Consider the following 20,106-nt stretch of genomic DNA (forward strand, 5'->3'; position numbering starts at 1 on the left):
GGGGAGCAGGGGCTGTGCCTCAGGCTCCTTCCTCACCACCTCATCATCTCATATTTCAACACCACTGAGTACTGAGCTTTGCCTCTGCCTTCCCAGCCCTGACATTTCATGGCCCTGAGCTCCCTCCTGCAGCCAGAGGGACTGGGAGGGCAGGGAGGTGTTCCCTGAGAACTGAGGGATTGGGAAGGCTGCATGAACCAGAGGATGTGGGGTGATCACCAGCCCAGCACTCATGTGCTGCAGGGGAAGGCTTTGGACAAAGCCCTCAGAATGTGGATGTGGAGCAGAGGGTTCCTTCCATGGCTGCAACACTTCACACAAAGCACTTCTCCTCTGCCCTTCTGGTTCTTGCCTGAGGAAACAGTGAGGAGTCACCCCCATTCCCTGATCCCAGCACACTCTCCATGACCCCTCCCATGCTTTTTCAGGCTCAGGAATCCCAGTTTAACCATTTTTCCAAAGAAAACCCTCCTGCACCTCTGACCCCCTGCTGCCATTCCACACCCTGGTTCCAGCACAATCCAAGCACACCAGGGATTGGATCCATGATGAAATCACAGCCCCACTTTTGCTCTTTACCTCTCCTGGTAAATTCTAACCTTGCTGTTTTGCTATTTTCACTGACAAGGACTGAGCTGGGATTTCCAGACCATTCCAGCTCCAAGAACTTGACCCCAGCTGATGGTCAGGTCAGTCCCCATCCCTTCACCTGTCTGAATTCTCTCTCCCAGAGGACACCCAAAATTCACTGACATCCTTCCAAATGCCCCCTGCACACCTCCACCTTTGTCTTTAAGCCCCCAAACCAGCTCTGAGGTTGTAACCTCCCCCTCCTTACAGAACATTTATCATCACATTGAGCTGCTCAGGCTCCAGCACAGCCTCCCTAGGCTGTTCTAATTCCCACCTCATCTCCTGGGCCCAATGCACAAACTGTACCCAAGACTTTCAGTTTTTGGCAAAACATCCTCAAAACCCATCCCTTCCACCCCAGCAAGCTGTGCAAGAGGCAACTGGAGGGCAGGAGAGGGAAGAGGGAATTCAGAATGAAAGAAAAGCACAGGGAAAAGGTGAATTTCATTCCCTAAGGCACCCTGATAGGCACCTTTCCATTTAGAGGTAAACATCCAATATTCCAAACAGAATTATTTTCCCTTTTTTGCCCCAGTAGAAGACTGACCTTAATGTGTCTGTTCATGGCAGTGGACTGAGCAGCTCGAACCAAACCTTCCAGCTCAGCACCACTGAAGTTTTTGGTCTCCACTGCCAGCTCTGCAATGTCCACATCCTCAGCCAGCAGCTGGTGCTCCCTCATCCTCACTGTGTGGATGTGCAGGATCTGGAATCGGCCCTTCTCATCTGGCAGGCCTGGGATGGGGGAGAAAACACAACCAACCTCTGAGCACAGCACTGCAAACCCCTGGCCCTCCCCTCAGTGTTGTCACCATCACATTTTCTGAAAAATCCCTTTGCCAGGATTTCTTCTCCTGGGAAGCTGAGAAGCCTCAGGGAAAAATGAAAACAATCATTACCTGATTTGCTTCTCCTATGTTTTGCTGCTTTGGAATGTGGTTTGGATATTGTTTAGCAACTGATCATTGTTTCATTGAATGATACTAAAAGTGGGCCAAGAGCTTGGTTTGCCATTTCTCTGGCAATTGGAAAAGCAGCTGTCAGTAACTAGAAAGGGACCTTTGTGACTGTGCACACCCAGTACACAGTTGGTTGCATGTGAATTGTTTTCAACTGAAAACAATTGTGGTTGCATGTGAATTGTTTTAATTTAATGACCAATCACAGCCAGCTGTGTCAAAGCTCTGGAGAGAGTCATGAGTTTTTCATTATTATCTTGTTAAGCCTTCTCTAAGTATCCTCTCTCTGTTCTTTAGTATAGTTTAGTACAGTATTCTTTAATATAATATAATATCATAAAATAATAAATTAGCCTTCTAAGAACATGGAGTCACATTCATCATTTCCTTCCCTCATCTGGGGACCCTGAAAGTCCCACACAGTGTCCCCTCCCTCCAAGGCCCTTTCTCACCAGGAGCAGCTTCACTCACAACCTTCACTGACCAAATTCTGATCTCAAATGCAAAGTCAGTGATTTGTTCTCATGAATCTAAGATGATCTGGGTTTATTTTCTTAATAAAGCCTCCATGATCAGATATTCCCTCATTTACCCTGCACTAGCTGTGCACAGTTACAAAGGTCCCTTTCTAGTTACTGACAGCTGCTTTTCCAATTGCTTTTCCAGTTGCCAGATGAAATGGCAAACCAAGCTCTTGGCCCACTTTTAGCTCACCCAGTGCTCCTGCCTGTCCTTCCTGCAATTTCCACCCAGGAATGATCTGTACCATTGTTTACCTCCTTTCCCTCACACAAATATTCAGGGTCCTGCCTGCCCACTCTGCTGGGCAGACACTCAGATCAGGTTTATCAGTAGGGAAGTCCAAAGTGGTGCTTATTGGTCTGATTTAATTGATGTTGTGGAGGGAGCTGCAGGAATTCCAGCACCTGAGCCATGCTGGGGATTGCTCACATTAGGATCTGTATTTGCTTTGCTGCTGTAGGTCCATGGAGCTGAGGAACTGGGCTCTGCAGTGTGCTTACCAATCTCCATCTTCACCTCCAGCCTCCCCGGCCTCAGCAGGGCCTCATCAATCAGGTCAGGTCTGTTGGTCATCCCTGGAGTTAAAGTTAAAACAAAACACTGTTATCTGAGCTGCCTGAGTGGGTTTGCAGCCCCTGGTACAGCCCATAGAGCTAGGGAGACACACACAGAGTCCCAAGAAAACAAACAGCAAGCATTCATCTTCTGAAATGCTGGGAAATGCTCAGGGAGAGTCAGGGCAACAGGGACCAAACCTGTTCCTGTGGCTCCATCTGCCTGTCCTTGGGTCCTGCAGCAGGACAAGCACAGCAGGAGCAGCCCCACTCCCCCACAGGCTGATACATCCATTCTATCAGCCCTTGCAGGTTCCCCAAACTATGAAACCCTCCTTATCAAAAACCAAATAAGGAAATTGCTGACAGCAGCAATATCTGCCAACCACAGCAGCACCTCCCTTTAAACCTGCTCCAACAGCAGCCATGGCACCTGAGCTGGCCAAAACCCCAGCCCCCAGGACAGAGCAAAGCAGCCCCACCTACCAATGACCAGGATGTTGTTGAGCTGCTCCACACCATCGATTTTGGAGAGCAGCTGGTTCACCACGGTGTCATGCACACCGGTGCTGCCAGCCATGCTGCCCCTCTGCTTGCAGATGGCATCAATCTCATCAAAAATGATGATGTGCACCCCACTGTTGGCTCCAAGCTGTGGGAGAGAGGACAGCAGTGTCACCAGATTCCAAAATCAACACCAAGCTCAGCCACACAGACACTGTGTTGTGTTTGTGGGACCCTCATGGCAGGGAGGAATGATGAACGTGACTCCATGTTCTCAGCAAGCTAATTTATTATTTTATGATACTATATTATATTAAAGAATACAGAAAGGATACTTACAGAATGCTAAATAAATAATAATGAAAACTTGTGACTCTTTCCAGAGCCCTGACACAGCTTGGCCCCAATTGGCCAAAGAGTGAAAACAACTCCCAGCAGAATGCAATGAAACAATCACCTGTGGGTAAACAATCTCCAAACACATTCCATATGAGCACAACACAGGAGAAGCAAATGAGATAATTATTGTTTTCATTTTTCTCTGAGGCTTCTCAGCTTCCCAGGAGAAACATCCAGGGCAAAGGGATTTTCCAGAAAATGTGAATGTGACACTGAGAGTCCCTGTGTGCTCAGTATCTCACCTGTGTGTGTATCTCACCCCTCTCCAGGGGAACATCCTGCCCATCTCAAATCAGGGAACTCAGGGGGCTCTGCCCAAACTCAGGACCTTGCAGCTGCACAGGTGTTAAGGAAGAACACAAGCCTGAGCAAGCCAAGCAAAGGCCAAAGCTCAAAGGGCCCCAGCACTCAGCACCTGGGAAAGGGACAGGTACCAGGGCCAGGGAACAAGGCCTGTCTGTGGAGGGAGGGATGCACCAGGGGGAACACCCCAGGCTGGACTGAACTTGGGAAATAGCCAGCTTGCCAGAGCAGCTTTGTTGATTATGTTTTTAAGGAGCCCAGTCAGCCCCAGCACTGCCATTTCCAGGTTCATTCAGAGGTGAGGCAGTTGCAGCTGCTAAGAGAACAGGATACTTTTTGTGACTGCATTATGAAGCTTTTTCCCTTCAAATTCCACCTCTAAAACATCTTTTGTGGCCAGGGCAGACCATGTTATCACTGGGTGTATGTGCTGGCCCTGGCAATCTGCCCCAGACACAGGCAGCACAATGCCAACCTTTTGGAGACCTTTTTAATCTCCCAGCTGTCGTCAGGCCCAGCCCCTGCAGCCAATATTGAGTGGATTTTAACAGGTGTGTTATTGCCAAGGGAAAGCAGCTCCCAGAGATGCTGCAGCCACCAGGAGATTGCTCACGTGGGTCTGTGTTACCACACAGAGCTGATTGACTGACTAATAAACATTTTGCTGAAGAAATGAATTATTTCAAGTCACCACCAAAGTCTGAGTCTTGTGAGCTGAATAAAATTAAGGGATCATTGGCTAATGACTTCTAAAAAGTCATAAAAATAATATAATATGATATAATATAATATGTAATATAATATGTGATATAATATGTGATATAATATAATATGTAATATAATATGTAATATAATATAGTATAGTATAATATAGTCTCATAATATGATATGGTATAATATATAATATGATATGATATAATATGACATAGTATGATATGATATAATATAGTATTATATTATGTTATGTAATATGATATGATATTATATTATATTATATTATGTAATATTACATTATATTATATTATATTATGTAATATAATATATAGTATGATATAGTATAGTATAATATAGTATCATAATATGATTTGGTATAATATATGGTATGATGTAGAACGATATGATATGATATTATGTAATATAATATATGATATAATATAGTATAGTATGATATCGTATATCACATATCGTATAGCACATATCGTATAGCACATATCAAATATCACATATCACATATCATATATCAAATATCATATATCACATATCATATATCATTTCATAATAAATCAGCCTTCTGAGAACATGGAGTCAGATTCATCTCTTCCCTCCTCCTGGGGACCCTCACAAAGGCCACACTGGTCTCATTCCCAGCACCCCCATGGCTGTGTGTCCTTACCCTCCTCTGCTCCTCCTCTGCATCAGCAAACAGCTTCCTGATGTTGGCCTCGGACTCCCCCACGTATTTGTTGAGGATCTCGGGCCCGTTGACCACCTTGGGCTCCCTGGCATTGAGCATCTTCCCGATCTGCCGCGCCATCAGCGTCTTCCCGCAGCCCGGGGGGCCGTAGAGCAGGATCCCCTTCACGTGCTTGCAGCCTGCAGGGAAGGGAGGATGGAGAAGGCTGAGCTAGAACAGAGACTAGGGGAGCTAAAGAAGAAAGCAGGGTGGTGGGAAGGAGGAAAGTTTGACAAGGAAGTCTCACAGGTATGCTTGGCAGAAAGATTGTTGAATGTAGAATATGAAGAAGGAAAACAGATGGAAGCAAGTTTTGATATAGAAGAAAAGAATTGCTGAGCCAGTCTCACTGGATAACCAGCTAAGAGTTAGTTAGAAGGGGTTTTATGGCTTAAAGCAAAGGATAAACCCACCCCAAACAAGAAGATGTTTTTACCAAGCAGAAGGAGAGCACAGGCAAACAAGCAAGTAGAAAAAAGGTCTCAGAATCTTCCACTGCAAGAAAACTGAAAAACAACTTCTGGCTTAAACTGTGATGTACTGACTTTGAGTGATTGGAGAACAGTAACATGAATATGGTAATTACAGTAGCTATGATAGGCTATAGATAATAGTTAAGGTATAGATTGGTTCCACTGTATGAAGATGCCCAGCAAAGAAAAGTAAATAATGCATTGTAACCAAAAAGAAAAATATAGAATGCATTGTGACCAAAAGAAAAGTATAGAATGCATTGTAACCTAAACCAAAGGGTCTCCAGGCCTGCCTGCAGCTGGAGCTGACAGCTGTGGGCACAGCTCTGTCACCCACCACCCTGGATTGCTGGAACCTCTTGGATGGAATAAACTGCATTTTGGATACAATAAACTGCATTTTGAAGAGCCACCTGGAGGCCTCAGGAGTGCTTGGGGAATGGTGGAGCTCAAAGGGTTTTTTCCATTTTTTAATGACTACATGAAAATCTGATTTTACTCCATTTTTGTGGATTGACTTCTTTAAGAATGTGACTCACACAACAAGAGCCCTGCAGTGCTCAGGATGCACATTAAAATCAAAATCAACAAAAGGCAGCAAACTGATGGCCCCAAGCTCAGACTGAGGGGAGCTGAGCTCAGTTCCTGCCAGGCTGAAGGAGCCTGAGCACATGGAGCTGTCTGCACCCCATAGGATGATTTCCCTCCTGGTTTGTCTCAGCTCCACCCCATCCCACAGAGCCCTCAGGGCTGCTCACACCTCAGGGCAATTCTGCCTGTAAAGGACAAACACTTACCCCTTATTGTCATGGACATATTTGATGAAAAATCCTTTTGTCAGGATCTTTTTTCCTGAGAAGCTGAGAAGCTTCAGCTTCTCCATGTTTTGCTGCTCTGGAATGTGATTTGGAGAATTGTTTACCCAGCATGTGAATTGTTTTTACTTGATGGGCAATGACAGCCACTTGTGTCGAGGCTGTGAGCAGTCACAAGATTTTATTATCATTCCTTTCCTTTCAAGCCTTCTGATGAAATCCTCTCTTCTGTTCTTTAGTATAGTTTTAATGTAACATTTTCTTTTAATATAATATCTATCATAAAATAATAAATCAGCCTCTGAAACATGGAGTCCAGATTCTCATCTCTTCCCATGCTGGGGTTGTCTGCAAATTCCACCCCTTATCACCTTCTCAACACTGCTGTGGTTTCACTTGCTCCTGAGGTTATGGCAATAAAGAATTGATTTCAGTCTGAACAAGTGCTCAATTTTATTTAATTCCTGTGACCCCACAGGCTCTCTTCCCTCTCCTCAGGTTCATTCACTGCAGTGAAGCTCCAGGACACTGCCATGAGGAGCAGCTGATCCTCCCAAACCCCAGAGAGCAGCAGTGCTGCACTGGCTAAGCCCAGCAATAAAGCTGAGAGGGAAAATAAATCCTGCTGGGCTTCTCTGCAGATAAAAAATTTACTACAGAAATCCAGAGCTGTGCCTAAGAACTGATGAGTCAGCACTGAGACATCTGTGAGTCAAAAGCATAAACAACATAAACTGGAGTGAAGACAAACCTCACAGGGGAGGGAGGGAGGCACAGATAAATTAAAAGCTCAAATCCCTGTCATGAGGGCATTGTTACCATGGGGGAACAGGATCTCCTCTGTAAGCAAACTGCACCAGCCAGGCTGGTGCTGACAAAGTGATCTCTGCAGGGAAAGCCCAGCACAGCAATGCTCCAGCAGCTCCTGGGATCCAGCACGAGGCCACCAAAGGGCTACAGAGGCCACCAAAGGGCTACAGAGGCCACCAAAGGGTTACAGAGGCCATCAAAGGGTTACAGAAGCCACCAAAGGGTTACAGAGGCCACCAAAGGGTTACAGAGGCCACCAAACAGCTACAGAGGCCACCAAAGAGCTACAGAGGCCACCAAAGGGTTACAGAGGCCACTAAAGAGCTACAGAGGCCACCAAAGAGCTACAGAGGCCACCAAAGGGTTACAGAGGCCATCAAAGGGTTACAGAGGCCATGAAAGGGTTACAGAAGCCACCAAAGGGTTACAGAGGCCACCAAAGGGTTACAGAGGCCACCAAAGGGCTACAGAGGCCACTAAAGAGCTACAGAGGCCACCAAAGGGTTCCAGAGGCCACCAAAGTGTTCCAGAGGCCACCAAAGGGTTCCAGAGGCCACCAAAGGGTTACAGAGGCCACCAAAGAGCTACAGAGGCCACCAAGGGGTTCCAGAGGCCACCAAAGGGCTGTGGCAGGTCAGGGCTCTGCTCCCAGCCCAGCCAGGCAGGTCCATGGCACTGCAGGGAGTGCCAGGGTGCCCACAACACCAACACCAACAGCCTGGGCCTGGCTGGTTCTTCTGGTTTTCTTCTAAGTCCTGTGAGAAGTGCCTGAGGCAGCTGGGGGGGCTCAGCCTGGAGCAAAGGAGGCTCAGGGGGCCCTTGTGGCTCTGCACAGCTCCTGCCAGGAGGGCACAGCCAGGGGGGTCGGGCTGTGCTCCAGGGAACAGGGACACAACAAGGAGGAATGGCCTGAAGCTGTAGCAGGGCAGGCTCAGCTGGGACATCAAGAGGAATTTCTCCATGGAAAGGGGGCTCAGGCCTTGGAAGGGGCTGCCAGGGAGGGTTGGAGTGCCCATCCCTGGAGGTGTCCCAGGAATCCCTTGTCCAAGGAATGTGGCACTCTGTGCTCTGGGGTGGTGACAAAGAAGGGATCAGGCACAGCATCTTCCAACACCACTCCATGGTCTTGGAAGTCTTTTCCAATTTGAATGATTCTGGGATTCCTGCAGCTCCCAATCTCTCTCTTAGAATAAATACAACTGAGTTATCCCCCAGAAGCTTCTGTATTAAATATTAAACCCCGAATGTTTCAGGTGTGTCCTGCCTGGCTCCGTCTGGACCAAAGGCAGCAGCTGTGGTGTTTTTCACCCCAGAGATGCCTTTGGCTGGCTAGGTGCTGCAGCTGGGTGCTCAGAACAAGTCCAGGCAAAACAGGAACTCAGTTTACCTTTGGTGGAAAAGGTTCAGACAGCAGTGAAGAGAAAAGGAGCGGGTTCTGCCGTGGAGCTTAGATCCAGAGTTTATTGTAGCATGGTAGATTTCTGAATGTGGTATCTGTGGGATCTCAGCACATCGTTCCCGATGTCCAGAGATGCCAGGAGAACCCTTGGGGGTCTCGAAAACCCTGGAATGTTGCCAAGAGTGCTTGGTGGCTTGATTTTGATCCATCCACAGAAGTAACAAGAGTCTGAGGACAAGAGAATCACTTTAGAGTAAAAGGTGTAAAAGAGACACATTTAGAGGGTGAGATATAGACTTTAAGGTTTTTGGTACAGGGGGGTTATGGAGACAAGATGGAGGGATCAGGGCGTGTCTTGTCCTTCTTCTTTCTTCTTCTTGTCCTCCATCTCCTGTGATGATGTTGGCACTTGGGGATTGGTTTCTAGTGAAGGTGCACTTGCCAACATGGGTGAAAAGTATTGGGAAATAAAGGTAAATATTGTATACGTAGGTTTTAGTATAAAAAGACATGACCGCCCCGTGGGTGGTCAGAGAGTGCCTGTGACTGCCTGCAGATCAGACCTCTGTTGGGCAGACAGAAAAATTTTGTAGATAAGAAATAATAAACAACCTGAAGACCAAAAGCTGAAGAGTCCAGACTCGTCCTTTGCATCGCGCCCACCAAAGAACCACTCTACCCGTGTCGGGGCAGAGACAGACAGCCGGACCCGACAGTATCAGCTCCAGACAGACAGACAGAGACAGAACCCTGACCCCATGGTCTCGTGTCCTTTTAAAGCCCCGGGGACAGGGGGAGGGGAGGGACAGGTGAGGGCCAACCAGGTGTGAGCAGGGGAAGGCTCAGGGGATGTGGACACCAGGACAAACCAATGAGCCCAGGCCTGGGGGCCATCTGCCAACCACACCACGCCTTGCTGGAAGGTGAGGAATAATGCACAGCTGCCAGGCAGGAGGGCACAGGGGAGGGGGAAAGGTTGGCATCCTTGAGGGGGATGGGATAGGTGAGACAGGAAATGGGACACACTGCAACACTTCTGTGCCACAGCCCAAAAAATGTGAATTTCCTGAAAAGTACAAACAATTCCCTCTGTGCATGAGCTGCCTTGGCCTCAGCACAGGGCTCAGGTGAACACCCCACACCCAAAATCTCATCTCCCACGGGGAGCCTGAACACAAAACACAAACTAGCTTGGACTGATCTGCTTAGAAACCTCCCAGAATGCTCTGAATGTTCACCTTCTGCCTGTTCAAAGGAAAAGGAAAGGAATCCTGGAGTTCTCTGAGTGGGAAGGGACCCCCAAGGATCATCCAGTCCCAGCCCTGCCCAGATACCCCAAAACCCCAGCCTGTGCACCCCTGGAGTGGTGTCCAAAGGCTCCTGGAGCTCTGGCAGCCTCGGGGCTGGGACCATTCCCTGGGGAGCCTGGGCAGTGCCCAGCAAGTCAAGATTAATTCAATAAAAGGAACATAAAATCCAGATCATCACCCTCCCCCTGTGGGTTGGGCTTCGGGTTTTCCTCTCCTAAAGGTAAAAAATCCATGACTCCACAGCAAAATCATCCCAAATACCCCCAATCCTCTGGAAAAACCCAAATGAGGGTGGAAATGGTTAAAAATTCAACTTTATTGAATTTTTAATTCAATAAAATTGAAGTCAGGTGACAGAACATTCCAGAGCCCAAAGCAATTAGTTCCTCTGCAAATAAAACTGCCACAAGCAGCTCCAGCAGACATTTCCCTTTACAGCCACATTCACCTGGCTAAAATCAAAGTTTTAAGGACAAGCAGGACTTTATTAAAATAGACAGGTGATGACAAATCACAAATGTTACCTCTCAAATCACAGTGGGATCCTCTGCACCACACAGGAATTCTGATTAAGTTTATCTCCCCCTCTGCTGATTTCACCAACGTGGCCCAAATGTCAATACTATTATGAGAATCCTTCTAAACACAAATTACAGCTGTGCAGACATCTCCAACCAGTTCATCATTTGATGAGCTCCAAAAAAAGGTCATTGCTGTAACCTGAGCCTTAAATTCTGCCATTCAATGACAGTTAGAGGCTGAATAGGGACATTAACAAGAACTCAAATATGGAAAATATGAGGGAAAATTCATAGAAACTGCTAAGAATGGGAGAGTTACTGGTGCTACCAATGGAAGTCAAACTCTGTTTTGACCCAGAACATCACCTGCCCAAAGACAAGATAAAGTTTATTTGTTCAATTCTCCCTCTTCAATTTATTGGAGAGATCAGAAGAACTGATTTCGTATAAGAGGGATTTTCTACTTGGGAGTGTAATTCCCCTTTTAATTAAAATCAAAGCATTCTGGTGGGATTGGATCACTCAGATGCACCACCAGGAACCTGCATGGATGGCAAGGCCCCAGCACAGCAGGGAGATTTTTATCTCTGCACATTCATCTTGGGGCAGGTTACAGGAAGTTCAGGGTTCCCAGGCTTCACCTGCCACACAGGCAAAACTTCCCTACAAGCAGAGCTGGGTGGAATTCCCCTCTCCTCTCATGCTGTAAGCCCAGAGTGTCTGATTTAAATTCAAAGCAGGGCAGGGAAAAGGCCACACCTGAACCAGAACTTTTATTTTCTGAATGGTCAGAGTTTTGATTTATCAAATCCTTTGCCACTGGAAAAAGAAGACAAAGTGAAGCTCTCCAGGAGCTTTGGAAAGGGATTCCTCAGCACATCCCAGTGCCTTCACCTGCCACACAGGCAAAATATCCCTTCAGGTAGAGCTGGGTGGAATTTCCCTCTCATGCTGTAAGCCCAGAGTGTCTGATAGCTGGGGCAGGGAAAGGGCCACACCTGAACCAGAATTTTAATTTTCCCAGTGGTCACAGTTTTGAAATATCAAATCCTTTGCCACTGGGAAGAGAAGACAAAGTGAAGCTCTCCATGGATCTCTGGAAAGGGATTCCTCAGCACATCCCAGTGCCTTCACCTGCCACACAGGCAAAATATCCCTTCAGGTAGAGCAGGGTGGAATTTCCCTCTCATGCTGTAAGCCCAGAGTGTCTGATAGCTGGGGCAGGGAAAGGGCCACAGCTGAACCAGAATTTTAATTGTCCCAGTGGTCACAGTTTTGAAATATCAAATCCTTTGCCACTGGAAAAAGAAGACAAAGTGAAGCTCCCATGGATCTCTGGAAAGGGATTCCTCAGCACATCCCAGTGCCTTCACCTGCCACACAGGCAAAATATCCCTTCAGGTAGAGCAGGGTGGAATTTCCCTCTCCTCTCATCCTGTAAGCCCAGAGTGTCTGATTTAAATTCAAAGCAGGGCAGGGAACGGGCCACACCTGAACTAGAAATTTTATTTTCTCAATGGTCAGAGTTTTGATTTATCAAATCCTTTGCCACTGGAAAAGTGAAGCTCTCCATGGAGCTTTGGAAAGGGATTCCTCAGCACATCCCAGTGGCTCTGAAGAGCTCAGTGCACACATTTATCAGGAGGCAATAATGAGATTTATGACAAGAGCATTTATCCATTTCAGAGGGGATGTGCTAGAAATGAAAATAAATCAGCATCTCAGAGAGCCACTTCCAACAGAATGCCTCTGGCTACAAAACCAGCATCAGGACACTGAGGAAAAGGGATTTTGGTAAGAGTATAAACAAGAAAAGCCAAGCACTAAGGGAAATCAGCACAGTAGCAAAGAGTAAATGTCTCTAAAGAGAGCTGCAGAAAGATCCCAAATCCCAGAGGCAGGTTCAGTGGGAAGCTGAGCAGAGCCAGGATGTTCAGAGCTCCATCCCACCTGGATGACAGCAGCACAGATCCCACCAGCATTCCCTGATTCCTGGGAGAGCTGGGTCATTCCCACCTGCTCAGACAGCAACACTGGAGTTTGGGAATGCTGCTGAGCAGTTCTTGCCTTGTGAACACATCAGACAGCCCAGGGCACGGGGACACCCAGCTGGGGACACACTGGGGCTGCCAGACCATGGTGATGCCACCAACCAACACCACTGCAGCCACCTGGAGCAGAGCAAAGCCCTCCCAGAACCCACTGATGGCTCATACAGAAATTCCCTGCTGCAGGGTTGGTGGAAAGCCCCTGCCACAGCCCCATTTCCACATTCCTGTGTTAGAAGGGAATCATTTCCTTTGGGGACTGTGCAGAATTTGGAAGCCCCATCTCTCATACCCTTCCCAGGATTGAGGACCTTCAAGTCAGCTCACTCTGTGTCCAGAAGCTTCCCTGCCACCTACCCTGTTCCCTCCTCCAAAGTCTTCCAGTTCTACTCATCCACATGAACAAATTCCATCAGTAATTCTGATTAACTCAGCTCCTTCACTTTCTTCCCCATCCCTGAGGGACACCAAAGTCAACCCCTGGATCCAGGTGCCTCAAGGTGAGCAGACAGGTTGAATCCCATTAGGAGGAGAACTTCAGGTTAAATCTCATTAGGAGGAGAAGGACAGGAATGCACTGGTCCATTCTCCAAAGTTTTCCAGTTGTATTGCATCCAGCAACCCAGCACATGAACAAATTCCATCAGTAATTCTGATTAACTCAGCTCCTTCACTTTCCTCCCCATCCCTGGGGGACACCAAAGTCAGTCCCTGGATCCAGGTGCCTCAAGGTGAGCAGACAGGTTAAATCCCCTTAGGAGGAGAACTTCAGGTTAAATCCCCTTAGGAGGAGAATTTCAGGTTAAATCCCATTAGGAGGAGAAGGACAGGAATGCACTGGTCCATTCTCCAAAGTTTTCCAGTTGTATTGCATCCAGCATCCCAGCACACAAACAAATTCCATCAGTAATTCTGATTAATTCAGCTCCTTCACTTTCCTCCCCACCCCTGGGGGACACCAAAGTCAATCTCTGCTTTTTAGAAGGAGAAGCAAGTGACAGAGGTCAGGGACTTCCTCACTGCTCTCCCTAAAGGAATTCAGTGCCCTGGATCCAGGTGCCTCAGGGTGAGCAGAGCACTCCAGGTGAAATCCCTTTAGGAGGAGAAGAGCAGGAAAGCACTGGGTCCATCCTCAGCAAGGAGGAAGAGTTAACAGCAAATGCTGAGGTCAAGCTGTTAAATACTCATTTACAGCAGTGAAGAGTTGACATTTTCTGTGACAGCTGATATTAATAAAAGTGACAAATGGGTAGGAACAGGCAACAGAAGCAGAAAAAGAACAAGGGACACAAGAGCCCACAAGTGTTGGATATGGGCAGATCACTTGGACATGAACTTCACCCAAGGACACTCAGAGTGGGTGAAATCATCTCAAAGTCAGTGAGAACCTGAACTGGGTGGGTGAAAAAGCAGGGGGGAGATGGTGAATGTCATCCCTGGTGTTGGAAAGGGAAAAGGGAGAGAACTCTGGGGTTGGACTACATTGAGAGGTCCCTTTGAACCTCAGCTGTTTTCTGACTGTGTTGTACAGACCTAGCACTAACCTGGTGGCTGGAAAATTCTGAGATAATATCTTTTTAAATGGGTAGAAGAGAAGAAGACTACAAGACTACAACAAGCCAGAACAACTTTATTAGTCCAGTCTGAGACAACTTCCCTCCAGGAAAACCTGGGGCTCCCCACACAGGGGGTTTGAGGAAACAAAGAAACAAAGAGAGGGACATTTAGACTTCCCTAAAGATATAAATATGTGTTAGACACCCTCCTAGACATGCAGGGAAAGCACAGGCTGAATGAAGTTGGAGGTGGATGAAAAGTAGATTAAACCCCACAAACTTTAAAGCACAGTGAGAAATGATCCCTCCTGAATTTAGTGGCATGTGGTGCCTGGGAGATGGAACAGAACAGAATGCTCCAATTAAATCTGCAGGCTGCAAAGCCAAGAGCTACAAACACACAGACAGGCAGGATTAAATTCATCTGAAATCCATGTAACCTGATGCATGAGTGTCTAATTGGGGAGGAATAATGAATTACAGGATGCAAAACACAAAAAATCATCCCAGGGAAGGTTTTGCCCAGGCTCAGAGAGCAAAGCACAGCCAGAACCTGCTGATCCAGAATGGATCCATGGTTTGGGTTGGGCACCACAGTCCTGAGCAGGGAAGGGAGCAGAAATAATGATGGGTGATGTAAAGGTGATGTAAATTATAGAAATGTAAATTTATAGAAATGGCTAATGGGTGATGTAAAGGTTATAGGAATGGCTCAGAATCCCAGAGCTGCCATGCAGAATGCTGGAGAGACAGAACCAGGCTGGATGCAAAGGCTGAGAGCAGCAGGGCCTGGCATTCCCAGCCCCCCAGTTGAGGTTAAACATGCCTGACACTGATTTTTCATTAAAATGACCCTATTTTCAGAATAGCTGGGTGAGAACCTTTCCATCATTATTCTTCTCTTACAGTAGCTGAGTACTTTGAGAACATTAATGCATTAATTTTTAAGGCAGCTTAACAGACAGGCCTCCACTTCAGACAGAATCTGAGGAAGAAAATAATCTGAGAGTCTGCTCATTTCAATGTTCCCCTTGTGTTCTTGATCCCTCACTTCTCCATCATGAGCTGGACTTCAAAATTACAGAGCTCTGATCCCAAGAGGGCAGGTCAAGAGCACAGGTTAAGAAGGTTCCCAGGAAACAGAAACCACCTTCCAAAAATCTGATTTCATTTATTTATGGTAGCAGGAGAGGATGGGGAATTTGGGTTCCATTTCAGTCTCTTAGAAGGAACATGTAACAGCAAACATTTCTCTACCTGTTATTAAACAACATGTCCATGCAGAATTTGCTCTTTGAGGCCTCTACAACAATTAAAGTGCCACAGGAGTCAGAGAAATCCCTTCCCTGCTGCAAGTCAAGACTCTGTTTCAAAGCCTGGGGACACCAGAGTGTTCTTAAATAAGGAAAAAAGGGTCAGCACAAGTGTTTTGTTTTCAAGGCTGAGAAGGGACTTTAGAGGTTTGTTCCAAGTTACAGCTCCAGGCAGCAAATATCAAAAATGTTGTTCCAAGTGAATAAATATCTGTGGGAGTCAGGGGGAAAGAAAAAACAACAAGAAGAGAGAACAGTGGAATGAGCTGGGTTTAAAGCCTCAGCAGAAAACCAGCACCTACCATGGAGGGGAAAAAACCACATTTGTCAAATAAACAGAGGAGCTTCAGCTGGAGCAAGAGGATGCAGCAGAGAGCAGCCCAAGGCAGATTCCCCTCAGCACAGAGTGACACAGCCTCACCCTGAGCTGGCACAGAATCCTGGAAGGGCTTGGAAGGGAGGAGGATTCCCTGGCAACAGGGCTGGGAAGGGCTGTCCCTCAGGGAGAGCTGCCTGGTATCTCCCTCCACCAGTGCCCCAAGGGGTGAAGTTCCTTCCTCAGAAGTGTCATTCCTACAAAGGAGGAACCAAAATGTTTCCAGATATCTTCCTCAAACCTCATGCAGGTAAGGATTGAATTCCATTTGGCAGGCACAGCATTATCAGGAGTCAAGCACCAGCCAATCTTCCCAGTGAGGGTGGCAGGCCCTGGCACAGGGTGCCCAGAGCAGCTGGGGCTGCCCCTGCATCCCTGGCAGTGCCCAAGGCCAGGCTGGACACTGGGGCTTGGAGCAGCCTGGGACAGTGGGAGGTGTCCCTGCCATGGCAGGGGTGGCACTGGATGGCTTTAAGGTCCCTTTCCACCCAAACCATTGTGGGATTCTGTCACATCACACAGCCAGGGAGCTGATCTAGCTGAACACTGACTCTACAATCTGTCTTTATCAATAGTAATTTTTGCTGCCAGCTGTGTTAGCTCCCTACAGAACCATGCAAGCCCAAAGCCAGCAGAGCAGGGCTGGGACATCCAGAGATGGCAAAAGGAAACTGCCCCTTCAGGCCAGGTTAGTGCCCAGCTGGGGCTGGTCTAACATTCCTGCTCTTGGATAAACCAAGGCCTGTGCCAGCAGAGCAGTGATTCCCCCCTTGATGCTATGGTTAACTAACATTGATTTATGTGCTCCCAGCCCAGAACATTCCATGGAAGTTAGATAAACCACACACAAATTGCAAGTAATGCTGGAAGGGTCTATAGAGCCTCTGTGTAGTTGTGGAGAGAAATATTTATTGCATTTGGCATGGAAGCTGCAGTCTGGGAGCACTGGGCAAAGAACACAACTGGGTGAGCACTGCAGCACCAGGCAGCAAGCAAATTCCATCTTTTCCTTTCCCAATAAATTATTCACAAAGGTGAACAGCTGTCACACTGACATTTCACATCTGAAATATAGTTAAGAGCAAGTTATAACTAAGGCAAAGAAAATGAATGTCAGAAAGCTTTTGGTTTTTTTTCAAATTTCAGATAAGCTCTTTAGCCCTGGGGTTAATCAGAGCTCAGGAGCTCTGCTCCCACTCCAACTTCTTCCCTGAAAAAAGTCTCTTTGTGCAGCCTGGGTGTAAACATACACAGCAAGAGCATTTGTACTAAGTGTAATTTAATGGGGCACACCTTTAATTCATTGCCCAGGGTAATCCAAATACCAGTGGTCCTCCACAGAATATTTGTTTTCCTTTATTAAACAACACCAATTATCTTTTACCTTTTACCTTCACATGTGGTCCCAGCCAAGGGCTCTGTACTGCAGCCACAGAATCAGAGAATCCCAGAATGGTTTGGGCTGGAAGGGACCTTAAATGTCACCCAGTGCCACCCCTGCCATGGCAGGGACACCTTCCCCTGTCCCAGGCTGCTCCAAGCCCTGTCCAGCCTGGCCTTGGGCACTGCCAGGACTCAGGGGCAGCCCCAGCTGCTCTGGGCACCTGTGCCAGGGCCTGCCCACCCTGCCAGGGAACAATTCCACCCCAATATCTAACCCAAATCTCCCCTCTGTCAGTTTAAAACCACTCCCATTCTTGTCCATGTCAAAAATCACTCTCCTCTGGTTTATAAGCCCCCTTTAGGCACTGGAAGAGGCTCTAAGATATTCCTGGAGTCTTCTCCAGGCTGAACAGCCCCAGCTCTCCCAGCCTGGCTCCATGGAAAGACTTTATGAATACACACAACAGCTGCTTCAAAAGGTAAAAATATTTCAAGCACAGGAGGCTGAGCTGGCCACCAGTGCCTCTGGGTAAAAGCTGCTCTTTCCACAGCCAGCATTTCTCTTCTCTCCTCTCTCTGCAGAGCAGTTAAATATTTAACAAATCTAAGCATTTTATGTTCTCAAGCAGAAGCAGAGAAAGTTTTATCTTGCCCACAGCCACAAAAGCCAGGAGACCCAAGAGCATCCCCCAAAGGCCTCAGCTCTCCCATCAACAGGAATTCAAAGGCAAGAGAGAGAGAGAGAGAGAGAATCAGCCCAGGGGTTTCTCCACAGCTCCTCCATACGTGCCCAAACCCCCAAGACAAGACTGAAGGCACATCCCAGGGAAGTTTATTTTGCATCAGATCCACAGGCACTGGAAGCTCCACACACCCCCACACAAACAGGATGTAGCTCCTGATGGAAATCTGGTTTGTAATCAAAATCGTGATTGCTTCATTTGTGGGGAGAGGGAAGGTGGATCAGAAACATAAACATACACAGCAATGATACAGCTATGGATTCCAAGTTCAAATAGGAGCCCACACAGATTATATTCCCAGAACAAGGAGCAGCCAGAACATCCCCAGCCACGTTCTGGGACACAACCAGACACCTGCAGCTGCACACTGCTTACTAAAAATTAAACCCTGCACCATTTATCTGCCTGCCAGCAGATGTTTACCAAGTACTGGGACTGCCTTTCCTTCCCTTGACCCAAAAAGAGAAGTTATATTTAGAATCTGTGCTTTTATTTCACAGACTCCAGGAGGTGCCATGGCCTGTCAGCACTTCAAACCAGACCAGCAGAGCTCACAGCCCATGCTGGGATTACTGGGCTCATGGTGCAGCTGCCAGGGGAACTGGGAGGTGAAAGAGATTATGGCAGGAGCATTAAAACAAAATTTCCTCTGAGCTGTATGGACAGATCATGGCCAGGCAGTCAGGTACAGGAGCAGTGTCACTGCTATGGATAAATGAAGCATTCAAGGGAGAGTTTCACAGAACCATGGGATGGTTTGGGTTGGAAGAGACCTTAAAGCCCATCTCATTCCAACCCCCTGCCATGGGCCAACCCCCTTCCACCAGACCAGGCTGCTCAGAGCCCCAGTTTCAGTTCCAGCAGAACAGAATCCAGTTAAACCATGTGTCTCATTCCTTCAGACATTCCATGTGCAGGGCTGAGCTTCAAACTTCAAACCAGACCAGCAGAGCTCACAGCCCATGCTGGGATTACTGGGCTCATGGTGCAGCTGCCAGGGGAACTGGGAGGTGAAAGAGATTATGGCAGGAGCATTAAAACAAAATTTCCTCTGAGCTGTATGGACAGATCATGGTCAGGCAGTCAGGAATAGAATCACTGCTATGGATAAATGAATGAAGCATTCAAGGAGGGAGGTTTTCACAAAACCATGGGATGGTTTGGTTTGGAAGAGACCTAAAAATCCATCTCATTCCAACCCCCTGCCATGGGCAGGGACACCTTCCACCAGACCAGGCTGCTCAGAGCCCCAGTTTCAGTTCCAGCAGAACAGAATCCAGTAAAACCATCTGTCTCATTCCTTCAGACATTCCATGCAAGGGCTGAGCTTCAAACTTCAAACCAGACCAGCAGAGCTCACAGCCCATGCTGGGATTACTGGGCTCATGGTGCAGCTGCCAGGGGAACTGGGAGGTGAAAGAGATTATGGCAGGAGCACTAAAACAAAATTTCCTCTGAGCTGTATGGACAGACATGGTCAGGCAGTCAGGAACAGGAGCAGTGTCACTGCTATGGATAAATGAATGAAGCATCCAAGGAGGGAGAGTTTGACAGAACCATGGGATAGTTTGGGTTGGAAGAGACCTTAAAGCCCATCTCATTCCAACCCCCTGCCATGGGCAGGGACACCTTCCACCAGACCAGGCTGCTCAGAGCCCCAGTTTCAGTTCCAGCAGAACAGAATCCAGTTAAACCACGTGTCTCATTCCATCAGACATTCCATGCAAGGGCTGAGTGTTGGTGGTGGGTTTGTCTCCCTTCCCCAGCCAAGCAACAAGAGTCCAAAATATGGGAGCAGCAGGGGAAGAAGAGGCTCTGCTGGATCCCTCAGAAACTGCTGTGCTGCAGCAGCACAAGGGTGTCAGCTGTGTCCAGCCCTCACACACCAGGGACAGGCCTGCAGCCTATGCCCCAGCCACACTTTTCCAGGTTATACCTGGAAAGGTTATACTCAGTGTAATCTTTTCCAGGTTATACTCAGTGTAATCTTTTCCAGGTTATACTCAGTGTAATCTTTGCCAGGTTATCCTCA

General features: G+C 47.5%; 1 protein-coding gene across 2 annotated transcripts in view; it reads right to left on the bottom strand.

Annotated features, from left to right (window-relative positions):
• NSF (N-ethylmaleimide sensitive factor, vesicle fusing ATPase) overlaps positions 1–20,106 on the bottom strand; it is an 88,166-nt gene that overhangs the window by 23,443 nt on the left and 44,617 nt on the right. For both annotated transcript variants that reach the window (XM_054649710.2, XM_054649711.2), the window contains exons 9-12: positions 5,268–5,467; positions 3,155–3,320; positions 2,615–2,689; positions 1,181–1,368 (exon numbers count right to left, since the gene is read on the bottom strand). In XM_054649710.2, coding sequence (XP_054505685.1) covers positions 1,181–1,368; positions 2,615–2,689; positions 3,155–3,320; positions 5,268–5,467 — 629 coding nt within the window. The remainder of the gene's footprint in view (positions 1–1,180; positions 1,369–2,614; positions 2,690–3,154; positions 3,321–5,267; positions 5,468–20,106) is intronic.

Source organism: Agelaius phoeniceus, chromosome 26 (genome assembly GCF_051311805.1).
Source record: "Agelaius phoeniceus isolate bAgePho1 chromosome 26, bAgePho1.hap1, whole genome shotgun sequence".
In the NCBI taxonomy this organism is placed as follows: domain Eukaryota; kingdom Metazoa; phylum Chordata; class Aves; order Passeriformes; family Icteridae; genus Agelaius; species Agelaius phoeniceus.